Source organism: Glycine max, chromosome 1 (assembly GCF_000004515.6).
Source record: "Glycine max cultivar Williams 82 chromosome 1, Glycine_max_v4.0, whole genome shotgun sequence".
NCBI classification, from domain to species: domain Eukaryota; kingdom Viridiplantae; phylum Streptophyta; class Magnoliopsida; order Fabales; family Fabaceae; genus Glycine; species Glycine max.
This window is the reverse complement of record NC_016088.4, coordinates 6,943,454-6,956,261: the sequence shown is the minus strand read 5'-3', so window position 1 is coordinate 6,956,261 and position 12,808 is coordinate 6,943,454. Positions and strand designations below refer to the sequence as shown.

Below are 12,808 nucleotides of genomic sequence, written 5' to 3'. Positions count from 1 at the left end.
GTCATCAAATAAAGCATAATTTTAAATAAATAATGTAAGAAAAATCAAAATATTGAAATCGTGAATTTGTGCACAATTTCTTCTAAGCAAAAAAAAAAAAATGCTGAAAGAAAAATGATGCTTTCAAGCAAAATTTCTTTGGATATGAAATGATAATTTACTCATTTTTGTAATTAATTCAAAATATATTCATTTTGGTAATTAAAAAAAATTATACTAGATAAATAAAAAAAGCCTCCAACTACTAAGAATGGATCCTTGAACCACTTAGTTAAGAAATACAAGGTATTATCACTTGTGTTAACCAATGTCATTCACTCTAAGCTTTTTTTTCATTTTTTTTGCTTTTTTTCTTTCTAAACTAAATATTTTTTAAACCACAGAAGTAAAAAAATAAAATCAAGAATTTGAATCTGACGCAACCTTAAATCCGAAATTAGACGCGCCACAACATTTATTAGCCCACAACTACAAACATAAGCATTTGTGAGCGGGAGAATTCAAATTTCAGAAAAGAGTTGTTTCAGTTTCGAGCGCAAACAAGAATGAAGGGAGATTGGTTGGAATTGGAGTTGGAGAAGGAAATAGGAGACGCCATTTCCCGAACCCGATTCGCGCCCCACTCTAACACCCTCCTCATCTCTTCTTGGGACTCCGTAAGTCTTTCCTTAATTTCACCCCTTTTCTCTCTCGCTTTGCTTTCACAATTCACTCAATCTGACTCTGAAACAGAGTCTTCGCCTCTTCGACGTCGACGCCTCTCTCCTCAGACTCCAAGCTCCCTCGCAAGCTCCCCTCCTCGATTGCTGCTTCCAGGACGACGCTGTGGCCTTCGCCGCCGCCTCTGATGGACTAATCCGAAGGTCTTCTTCGAATTTCCGTTTCCATTTTGTTTAATTTTACTCACTGTTACGTTATATGTGTTTAAACATAGAGGAACTGCAACATTTTTGCCGCTCTCGAAGAAGAAACCGTGCTGGTTCATAGTTTTTTTTTAATCGGCAAATGTTAGTTGTTAATTGTTAATTTTTTGTTATCAAGATGGATCCAACCCATGACCATTCTTTCCTTTCCTTCTTTCTTAACCACCCAACCCAACTCACGAGCTGCATCATAGTGTTTTATTTGTTACGTGGTTCATAATTACTAATTGATTAAATGTTTTATGGCTAATGTTTGCCCCTACCCTTGAGACATTGGTTAATGAACTGAAAGGAGACATGTTTTTATTGGGATGTACAAAGTTGCGCTGTTCATGACTTTTTTTTATGCTTTCTATGATTTTCACAATAAATACTTTCTTCTTTTAGATCTTGATGTTTATTTTGTTTGTTTTGTGCCCTCAATGTGTTTAGCTAATAATGATTATACAATGAATCCCGTATAATTTTCATTCTAGTTTTTAACCTTTTTATGAACAAGAAGTCTGGTAAAAGCAATAAAGTTACCAGAATGTTTTTTTATATTTTTATTTTTTACAGTACATTGAATTAAATTTTAGGGAGAGAGAATGCTGTCCCCAATCCAAGGTAGGAAGTGTTTCTGGGATTAAAGACTACGTGTGTGTTAGGATTAGCTTTCAGTTTTACCAAAATTAAATCAATTCTTTCAATTTTCCACCATGATTTTGAGGGTCAAAATTGATTCTAGGAGGTATCCAAACACTTGTTTCAAAGAGTGCAGCTTGAATTTGAGATCTGTTAGATATGAATTCTGTTTTGCTCCACTTGACCAGCTAGTTACTGGGATATTGTTTTTATTATTGCTTAATAAGTTTTGAAAATAAAATAAATAAAATCAGCTGAGTTTTTTTTTTCATTAATTATTCATAAAAGCATATTTTCTGAAAACAAATTCGGAAAACGAAATTAACTGTGGCTTTCGTTAGTTTCGCATATGATATGATATATGGTGTGTCTTCCAATTTTTTCAAGAGTGTTTTTGACTCCTCTAAAGCTAAACTTTATAGGTATGACTTGCATTCAGGACTTGTTGATACACTGGGTAGTCACGATGATATGGCAACATGTATTGGATATTCCAATGAAACATGTAATCTACTGATACCACTATTTATTTCTGTTAATAATTGTTACTTTTTGTTGTTTTTTCATTATTGGTATGATACTGGAAGGGCAAATTAGCTATCATCAATATGCAATCCTCCTCTATATGTGAAGTATCCAGGCCTTCATAAAAAGTTATGCAATGCTAATTGTTAAATACAGTTACACGAGACAAAAAAACATCTATAATATAGAAACATGGAAGCATTGTCCCTTGATGAACAAAAATGCTATTTGTCCTCTTTATAGATGATTTCAACAAAGGGATGAGATTTATAGTATTATTCCTATTCCTATTTGTAGACAATAAGAAGTAACTTATGTTGACAATGATTTATAATTTTTGTTTTTAGTAATGTAAGAAGTATTTCTTAATTTGAATTTACAAAATTATATTTTATGAATTTGTATACATAAGGTTGACCTAGTGGTTGGGAGGGAGGAGGACTTAAGAGATGGGGGAGAGGATGTGAGTTCGATCCTTCCAATGACATTTCAAACAAAAGTAATAAATTAATATTTGTCGTTAAAAACAATAAAAGACGGTGAGAGATAAAATAAAAAGTAAAACTGCAATTTAAAAGTATTGAATTTGTTTTTCAAAAAAATGTATCAACTTGCCAGCCATCTATTAAGTGTAATCTAATTTTACTAATGCTTTTTTTTAGTTGTAATTATAAACTACAGATCCTTAATCCTCATAATGTTTCATTCCAAGTTTCATCATATTCTTAAAAGCTAATAAAATAAAAATGTTGAGATGCCGGGTTTAGGTTAATAAAAGGTTTATCATGGCCATGCTGTATTGTCTTCAAAAAAATGGTTCCTATTATTCGTATTCTTGGTTAGTGCAGGTCAGTTGGTCACATCCGGATTTGACAAAAAGTTACTGTTATGGGACATGCATATGAAGAAGACTTCTTTATGTTTGAGAAGTCTAGATGCAGAGGTGGACTCCATGTCTGTCTCTGGATTTAATGTTACCGTAGCCATTGGAGCATCAATGCTTGTTTATGATTTACGTTACTTTGACCAACCAGTTGAGTCAAAAGAGGCATTCAATGGAACACACTTAAGATGTGTCAGTTCAATTCCAGATGCAGAAGGTATGAACTATGTAGTCTTATTTTATCTTATAAACTTAGGAAAATTGCTGCTCTTCTTTCTGAGTCACTAAGAACTTTTTCATGTCTCATCATATTTTGTTATTGGTTTTCCAGATATCATTGATATTTGAGATTTAAAACTGCTAATCCACATGTTCATAGGCAATCAGAAATCAGAGTTTAGGCAGATATTAAGTCTGATGCTCTTGCAGGATTCGCAGTTGGGTCTGTAGACGGACGAGTATCACTGCAGATTTCCAATCCATTCAGTTCAAACGACATTAGGTCAGTTTTAGATAACCATTTTGCAATTTTATATGCATTTTTTAAAATTCTGATACATTATTTGGCTTTACTTTTTTCCTTTTCTCTGTCGAGGCTGATAAAAGGAATTACTCACTTGCTGAAAGACTAATAAGGATGCAGTTCACTTCAGTTGTTTTAATTTTATAACCTAACTTCCACAGTTACTACTCACCTACATTTTCCTTTTCTAACCTTGTAGGCATTCCATCAACAATAAGGAAAAATTTAAGATGAATGAGACTAAAGTTATTTAAATATTATAATTTTGTTTAACAGGCACCTGATGTCTCTGCCAATTGTTGGTTTAGTTTGATTGTGCCATTTGTGGGTTGGAGTTGATGGTTTTCATATCATGAAAAACAAACATTTCAAAATAGTAACCATGTCATTGTACTTGTATAGGCACTTCACATGCTTGTAACTATATTTTACAATTTTTTTCACACTTTCTTTTTTTAAACTTTTATACCTATCTAACCTTGGGAAAAGGTAATTATAGACACTTCAAATACTCGTGGCCATATTTTACATGCTTTTTCGCTCTTATTTTAAATTTTTATACCTACCCATTTATGGATAAGTAAATTGACAAGAAATTAGGACAAGAAATTCACATTATTGAAAATCAATTTGGATTTATGTTTGAGGTCAACCATGGAAACAATAGACTTGTCGTGACACTTAATGGAGAGATATTGGAGGAATTGAAAAGATTTTTATTTGGTCTTTATTGACTTGAAAAAAGCATGCGATTGGGTGTGAAGTGATGTTTTTTAGATGGCCTTGGAAAAGAAAGGAAATTGTATTTCATATATTTGAGCAATCAAGGACATTTATGCGTGGATAACGACTAAGGTGAGAATACAATATGGCTTCATTTTTTAACAATAGTTTTTCTTATAACCATAAGAATGTCCCAAGGGCTAGTTTTCAACCCGCCTCTTTACTTTATATTCTTGGACTTTCTTACCAAGCATCCAATAGCTATTGCCACTAGGCATGTTTTATAGAATGTTCTGGATTTCTGGTTGGAGGATCAACTGAGGAGATAAGTGAGAAGTTAGAGATGTGGAGACAAACTTCGAAAGATCATGGCTTTGCTTAGGCAAAAGTATGACAAATTATATGGAATATACGTTTAGCAAGAGGTGAAACAACTCAAGTGTAGAGGTATAACTTGGAGAGCATACTTTACAACAAGACATACAATTTAAATATCTAGGGTCCATCATATAGGATAAAGAGAAATAGAGAGAGATGTAAATCATAAGATTCAACTAAAATGAATAAAATAGAGGAGTTTATAACACTCATGCTTAAAGGAAAATTTTGCCGCACAACTATAGAACCGACGATGTTGTACGGAACAGACTGTTGGGGCAGTAAAAAGTCAACAAGAAAATAAACTCAATGTTGCAAAGATGAAAATGTTGAGATGGGTGAATGGATTACTAGACAAGATAGAATTAGAAGTTAATGCATTAAAGAAAAAGTTGGGGTAATTCCTATTGTAGAAAAGATAAAATGGCACCTTATATGATTATGTGTGGAGAAGATCTGTAGATGTCCCAATAAGGAGAGCAGATTAGGTTGCTAGAGGTAGAGGTAGACCGAGAAAAACTATTAGCCAAATGTAGAAAGAGTGAAAGACGTAAAGGTCAATAATTTGTTTATAGATATGATATGATTTATCACATAACATTATGGTGTCGTTTAATCCTTACAGTTAATCTCACCCAGTGAGGAAAAATTTGGTTGTTGTTGTATGCTAATTCAAATGGGAGCGTCACAATAGTTAGATAAATTATAGTATAATGTCTACAATAACAAATTTTCACTATTAAAATATCGATTATCTCCTTTCATTTAAACTTTGCATTTTATGTTAATCTTATACTAATTTACATAATATTATAGCTTTGTTGTGTCTTATAATTTTTTAAATTTGTCATATATCCATGTGTTTGTGTTGAATCATATGTTCTATATCGTATTCCTGACCATTGAACACATTAGGACAGAAAATCGTTGATGCTTGATTCCTATTTTGAGGTCACGGGGGGAGCGTGTGGTGTTCCCTGTCTAATTGTTAGTGCAACACTGATAAAACTGACATTTGCAATTGGTTTCTATCTTCTCGATTTCAGCTACCATTGACCATGAATTATCTGTTTGCAAAATTTCCTTAGAATTTGATACCTGCCTAACAGATATCCTACTATGTATCTATTTGTTGTTTGATTTGGAGTTGAGTTTGCAGATTGTCGTTAATGACAACCACAGGTTCTAACAATTTGCTTTATCAAATCCTCACAGATATATATTCCGGTGTCATCCAAAATCAAAGGATGGACGGCATTATTTGGTATCAGTGAACGACATTGCATTCAGTCCACTGTATGTTTCCTTCCCATATAGGTTGCCATTATAAATTCTAAAAATTAAAATATGATTAAATGTAATTTCTGTTTAGTGTATCTGGTGCCTTTGCCACTGGTGACAATGAAGGTTATGTTACCATATGGGATGCTGGAAGTAGGAGAAGACTAGTTGAGGTATTTGCCTATTAAGTTTCATAATTGTTTCTAATCTTTATGGTGTTTGTAAATTGTAAGCAGTTCATTAGTTTTCGAGCTTTACTTTTCTCAAATTCAGTTGCCCAGGTATCCAAATAGTGTTGCATCCTTATCATACAACCACACAGGTCAGCTTCTGGCTGTAGCATCAAGCCATACTTACCAAGAAGCAAAGGAAATGTGAGTAATTCTTTCTTATCTTGTCCGTAGCTCCTTTCCTCTATATCAAATGTGAATGAAGCCTGATGTTCTGTTCCATTGTTACCATTGGCATTGTTGTTTAGTATTTCTTGCTTCATCATAATCACAAAGGAATGAGACAACCAGTTTCATATAACTCATTTAAGTGTGCATAAACATCCCTTGATCATATCATAGTATTAGCCAGTGTTAGTTGGAGCTGCTAAATTTAATATTTTATTGCAAGAAAATGCCTAAGATGTATTAGAGTGAGATATGGTATTTACAACACCTGAATCTTTTTTTTTTCTTTTCATTATATGCTTTGAATTGTTGGAATTTCTATATATGCAGGATATTCTAAAATATGAGAATGGGTTATAATTTATTTGTTTTGTTTATGACTTATGAAGTTTTTCTTCCCCTCTTTTACTCTCGTGGGTCATGAGATATAGCTTGTCTTGGCTATTATTTAGTGATTATGTACATTTGATTGATTTTCAAATATAAACTTTGGTATTTGTATATTTAAATTTCCATTTAAATTATGAGAACCCTTCATCTCACTACACTTAGATCAAGAAAGGCCTTGATAGCTGTGGTGTCATGTTGCATATTAAATGATTTAATCACTTCATAAACAGCTAGGCAAGAAACAAAACTAGGCCTTGCTAGTTGAAGCTAAACATGAAAATATTCATTGAGTTAAGCCTTTATTCTATTAATCTGATTATTGGATCTTTGCTACTGATAGAGAAAAACCACCTCGTATATTCATCCATAGAGTGGACAACATTGATATTGGATCAATTTCTGCTAGTAAGAGAAGTTGAAGCACTTATGCTATGCTTGCTGACGAAGGTAAATGTTTAATCCTTTGCTATTTATTATTGAAAGGAGGGTTTTTTTTTCCCACTCGGTTATTTGCCTGGCTTTCATAACTTTTTCTAACAAACATGAGAAACCTCCTTTCATGGAATGACCATAAAATGATATTACCATTATGAAAAATATTTCATCTACACCAAATCTTATATTCATGGTTAATTAAGAGATAAAAAGAGGAAGTGTGATTATAAAGGATAAGTGTAACAGTTTAGTTGTGTAAATAATATTGTATTTTTCTTTTAGTTTTGCCATAACGACTCAAATATGACAAATTAACAGATTTGTGTCATCAGAGACACAAGTGGAGGCACCGGTGAAGAAAATAGATGCTCTTTAAAAAGGGATACTGGGAGATCAAGAAAAATATTGGAGGAAAATATTAAAAGAGTTTGATTGATAAAGTATTATCATTAAGAGTTTGATTTTTGGCGGTGTTTAATAAAATCATGTACTGTATTTTTATGTATAAAAAATTAAGTTATCATTTTTTAAAGTTTTTGCTGTATTTTTTATCATCGGAAAATAAAGTTTGTGTTCTTATTCTCTTTATAATGCAGTCATCAGATCAGTATTTTTTTTTCCTTTCAAGATACTGAAAGATACTATATTGAGATCGTACAATTTTTTTAATCATTGCTTCGAAAATGTGTATATTTAGATGCAAATTTAGCGGTTAAGAGCTAATTCTTCATTTATCTGATAAAATATTATGAAATGCGGAGAAAAGAAGAAAGAACCTTGACGAAGTGTGGGTCCCAGAAAGCCACACGTGGCGGCGCGTCGTTGTGGCGTTCGAAGAACGCAAATTCAACACTGCACTGAGTGACGACTTTTTTTATTAAAAAGAAAAAAAAAACGATAAAAAAGAAACGCATAATTTTCGAATGCAAGATGGGGGGAGACGTGTATTATAAAATATGCTCCATATAGTGTTTAGATTATAGCTTCCAGGGGATAAAAAAACAAAAAGATTATAGCTTTCGGGGGAACGAAAAACTAAAAACAATCAACAATTTTTTATGCTTCAAAGTCAAACTAAACCTGTTAGCTTTTGGTGAAAAAAGGTTGAATAATGAATACAAGTTGCTTTCAAATAATTAATCGAATCAAGACATAAATGAAGGTGTTTATTTGAACAAAATATTAAATTTATTGGAATTCTTATCATATACTTATCTTACTCTTTTTAGCAGAATTTGTTTCCTGTTTAAAAAAAAGAAAAATGACCTTTTTACGGGAAAAAATCACACTTTTTGTTTTATTAAAAATATCTCTAATTTATTACAGTATTATTTAATCAAATCAAAATCAATATTTATAGAAATTCTTATAGTAACATTATCATACTCTATTTCTTTGAGAATTTTTTCCACTAATTTTAGTTTTGTTTTTGTTATCACCATTTATTTAACGAGTTTCTTATTGTATCTTCATTCATCCTAATTTTTTAAATTTTAAAAATATTTTTTTCTTGGGTGTTCCTCCTATACACATCTGTATACTGAATATATTCTTATTCTAAATTATAACAGAATATACAATTTAAAAAATAAAACTCACTCTCAGTTAGCATTCTTTTTTTTTTTAATTCTTTTCTAATATCATAATATAAATTTCTCATTGTAAATATAAATATAACTTATGCATGTTATTTTTTTTCATTATTATGAATTTTATAAAACAAATATTTATTATGTATAATACACACCTTAAAATACTAGCTAGAATTTATCTTTGAGAGTGATTGAATTAACAATCTAGATTTTTAGAACACAAGACAAATGTCACTAATATTTTTTTTTAAAAAAATAAATTCAAAAACTTAAATTAATTATACATAACATCTATGCACCAAAAAATTATACATATCACTTTTATAATTTTAATCTATATTTCATATATTTTATTTAAATTAATTATGCCTACATTCTTTATAACTTTTCATTTTTCAATTATATCTTGTATAATTTCGGTAGGATTAAATAGGAGAATAAGTGAAAAAAATTTATTGAGACTGTAGATTTATAAAACATCTAGTTTAAAATAATTATATAAGTGTTTCTGGATTTTTTTAAACTAATTTTTTTTGACAGAATTTGATGTTTTATAAATTTACAGTTTCAATAATTTTTTTTCATTTATTCTCCTATTTAATCTTACAAATTTAAAAGATAAACCCGAAGGTTGGTTGTGGGATCAAAATTACCTCAAAAAGGTCGAGTAGTTATCCCCAATTAAAAGAAACGAGGAAAAAAAATGTTACAATGTTCTTCTCTAGTAGTGTGTGTCTATAAAAGGAAAACCAGACGCATCACACATTATGATGCGTGTTATTAACCATAACCATGTCAGACGAGGAACACCACTTCGAGTCAAAGGCTGATGCTGGGGCATCAAAGACATTTCCCCAGCAAGCTGGAACCATCCGCAAAAATGGTTACATTGTCATCAAGAACAGGCCATGCAAGGTTCCTTTTTCTTTTTCTCTTTTTCTTTTTAAATAAATATGATATATTGACATCTCTTTGAATTTTGGAGTTTGATCGAGTTTACACTGAATTTAATTGAAAGTTTTGTTTTTGTTAAGTGGATTATAACAATTGATGTGAATAATCAGACCCCATTTGGTGATTTTTTATGAAATTGAGTTTCATGTGAAAGTTGTCTCTCTCTGTGGTTTTTCCACTTGTGGGGGGATTTTGTTTGTGGAGAATTAGGTTAAAGTTTTGTTTTGGATTTTTGGGGTTGTGTTGGTTGGACAGGTTGTGGAGGTTTCCACTTCCAAAACTGGCAAGCATGGACACGCAAAGTGTCACTTTGTTGGAATTGACATATTCACTGGGAAAAAGCTTGAGGATATTGTCCCATCTTCCCATAACTGTGATGTATGTATGAGAGTGCCTTTTGGATTTGGATTTTGTTTTTTTTATGAGACCGCTTAAGCTTATTAAGGTTTGGTATGTGTGTTTTTGTGGTTACAACAGGTTCCTCATGTTAATCGCATTGACTACCAGCTCATCGACATCTCAGAGGATGGGTTTGTAAGATTTCAGTTACACTTGTGTCTCTTATTCATTACACTTTTCTTCTAAGCTACATCTGTGAGATATTGATACCCCAAAGTGATTTGATGTGATATAAATAAGGTTATTTAGGTAAGATAAATGATAATTTGCACCGATGCTTTTGATTGCATGTTTGGATAATTACGTTTTATGTTCAACGGGGTGATTGGTGATAGAATTGATTTTTTTTTTCCAAAAAAAGCTGAATCAAGCAGGCATCAAACGATTAAAGTAGCCAGATAAATAGTTAATGCATCTGTAGTTAATAAATTATATATGATTTAAATTTTATCTTTAACATCCGTGTATAGTTTCTTGGTCTCATTTTTCACTTTCTCTTCTGATATGGTGTGGTTAATATAGTTTGGCAATTGGTCAATAATGTATGTTACCCTTTACTTAAACTTAGGACAGTACGACTTTCTTTAAGGTGAACTAAGGATATTTTTCAATGAATATATTAGGTGAGTCTGCTGACTGAGACTGGTGGTACTAAGGATGACCTTAGGCTTCCAACCGATGAAAATCTGCTTACGCAGGTTAGTTTGTTTGATACCTTCTCTACATAATACGTAATCTGGACTGGTTCTGCTTGTCATGTTGAAGGAAATTGTAGTAAACTATGATTTATCAACATTTGATGATGACAATGTTTGTCCGATTACAAAGTAATGAAACTGCATCATGATCTTCAATCATATATTAAACTTTTATAATTTGCTCATTCTTCTTCTGAATTTCAATTTGTGTTATGCAGATCAAGGATGGATTTGCTGAGGGCAAAGATCTGGTTGTGTCTGTTATGTCTTCCATGGGTGAGGAGCAGATTTGTGCCCTTAAGGATATTGGCCCCAAGTAATAGATTTGGAATTGAGATTATATATTGTATTTATTTTTATTTTTCACTTTTATGTGGGTTTGTATACTAAATCAGCCAAAGTTTGTGCCATTCTTACAAGATGTGGTAACACTTGAATGGCTTTATTTGGGAATCCTTGACCTATATTTTATTGTGTTGTGCAACATCTCATTTTTCGTAAATAAATTAAAAAAAATTTTAGTAAAAAAAAATAGTTTTAGAAAATGGTGAGATTTTATAATTAAAAAAATAAGGAGAAGTAAATGTATTAAAATAATGGTTTGAAGGAAAAAAAAGGAAAGATATTTGATTTATTCATTTGATAGAAAATAAAATAAAGTATTTGTTTATAAAATAATAAAAAAAGAGTAAATAATAGGTTGTGTGAATACCCTACCTATAAATAGAGGTATCTTAGGTCAGTTTTGAGACTGACGATACTCTCTACGCCTATTCTTTTTCTCAATTTTGTTTTTCCTTCTCCTCCTTCCAAAACTCTTTTTTTTCGCATACCATCAAACCTGTCTTAGAAAAACAGCGATCTCAAACTCATTCACCGTTGGATCGCCGTGAAATTTGAGCACCAGGTTCGGAACTCATTTTCGAACATTCTCGTCGTTGGGAATTATGAAAACATGTCGGAGCTGAGAGAAATACCTTTTGCATTGTAGCTTTTTCTTTTCCTGCAGAAATAAAAAACTATCTCAGTAAAACTACGATTCTAAACTTGTTAACAGTTGGATTGTTATGAAATTTTGATATGTGGTTCATGATTCATTTCTGTACATCTTCACCGTTGGAATTCGCAAAATAACGTCTATGGAGGGAGAAATATTCATTGTATGTAGACAGTGGAATGAAGACTTCAATCCCTTCTCCTTCTCTCTAACGTTTGGGAACCCTATCAGATTAGTCAGAGGAAAAAACTTGAGGAATCTCAGAAAACTGCTAGAGATGCCACTATTGCTGTCACTATACACACGTGAGCCCGCTTAGAGGTAAGGGATGAGTTTATCGCAATTGAGGTTAGAATGAACATGTGTAGGAATCTTTAGGGGATCAAATTGGGATGTTTATTGTATTGAAATTCTTCTTGTATGATTATGTGAAATTGTTTGAGGGATTTTACTCCCCGTGGATTGAGAAATATTTTTGTATAATTTGTGTTTTGAATAAGATTAGCGTAATAAATAGTTATATTGAGATTATGAAATTGTGATTGAAATTGTATATAAGTGATAAATTGAATATATGATGAATTATAGAATAATATATTACTTTGAGATTATAATATTGTTATGGAGATTGAGTATAAGTGCAAAGTTGAATGCATTAAATTGCGAGATACACGTAAACATGAGATGGTTGATTATGACATAATGAGATCTTAAGTTGTGAACATGAGTTTTAGTCGTGAGTAAGTGTGTGGTTAACACTTGACGTGACATTACCTGTGTTGTGAGAAAAATGTTGATGTGCAGTGCTAAAGGGAAAACGTAGGTTTCCTAGTTAGGAATCAGTGTTAAATTGTAGCGCAATGTGTTAAACGTGTTTGAAACACGAATGTGAGGTCGTGAGTATTGTATAATTCATGAGCAGTGCCTGCGTATATTATTATTGTTGAAATCGAGTATAAGTACAAAGTTGAACATGTGTTAATTTGTGAGATACATGTAAACCTGTGATGGTGGATTGTGACATTATGAGATGTTAAATTGTGGGCATGATATTTGGTTGTGAATAAGTGTGTGTGTTTAACACT

The 12,808-nt window shown here is 31.7% G+C and overlaps 2 protein-coding genes across 4 annotated transcripts; both read left to right on the top strand.

Moving 5' to 3' along the window:
- The first annotated feature begins 473 nt into the window (after positions 1 to 473).
- On the top strand, positions 474 to 7,665 carry LOC100798072 (mitotic checkpoint protein BUB3.3). 3 transcript variants are annotated; one of them, XM_026127841.2, is made up of 10 exons: positions 474 to 656; positions 733 to 863; positions 1,970 to 2,052; positions 2,921 to 3,172; positions 3,385 to 3,457; positions 5,795 to 5,875; positions 5,952 to 6,033; positions 6,134 to 6,234; positions 6,989 to 7,095; positions 7,416 to 7,665. In XM_026127841.2, the coding sequence occupies exons 1-9, from the start codon at positions 546 to 548 to the stop codon at positions 7,065 to 7,067; spliced, it is 993 nt and encodes a 330-aa protein (XP_025983626.1). In that variant the 5' UTR covers positions 474 to 545; the 3' UTR covers positions 7,068 to 7,095; positions 7,416 to 7,665. The 3 variants fall into 3 exon arrangements, with proteins under 3 accessions (XP_025983626.1, XP_025983621.1, XP_025983627.1); XM_026127836.2 differs by having other exon boundaries at positions 7,402 to 7,665; XM_026127842.2 differs by lacking the exons at positions 6,989 to 7,095; positions 7,416 to 7,665 and having other exon boundaries at positions 6,142 to 6,234.
- A 1,648-nt stretch (positions 7,666 to 9,313) lies between these two features.
- On the top strand, positions 9,314 to 11,190 carry LOC113001159 (eukaryotic translation initiation factor 5A). The gene is made up of 5 exons (XM_026127835.2): positions 9,314 to 9,590; positions 9,885 to 10,007; positions 10,107 to 10,163; positions 10,652 to 10,726; positions 10,945 to 11,190. Exons 1-5 carry the CDS (start codon positions 9,468 to 9,470, stop codon positions 11,044 to 11,046), a joined length of 480 nt encoding a protein of 159 aa, XP_025983620.1. The 5' UTR covers positions 9,314 to 9,467; the 3' UTR covers positions 11,047 to 11,190.
- The last annotated feature ends 1,618 nt before the right edge of the window (positions 11,191 to 12,808 follow it).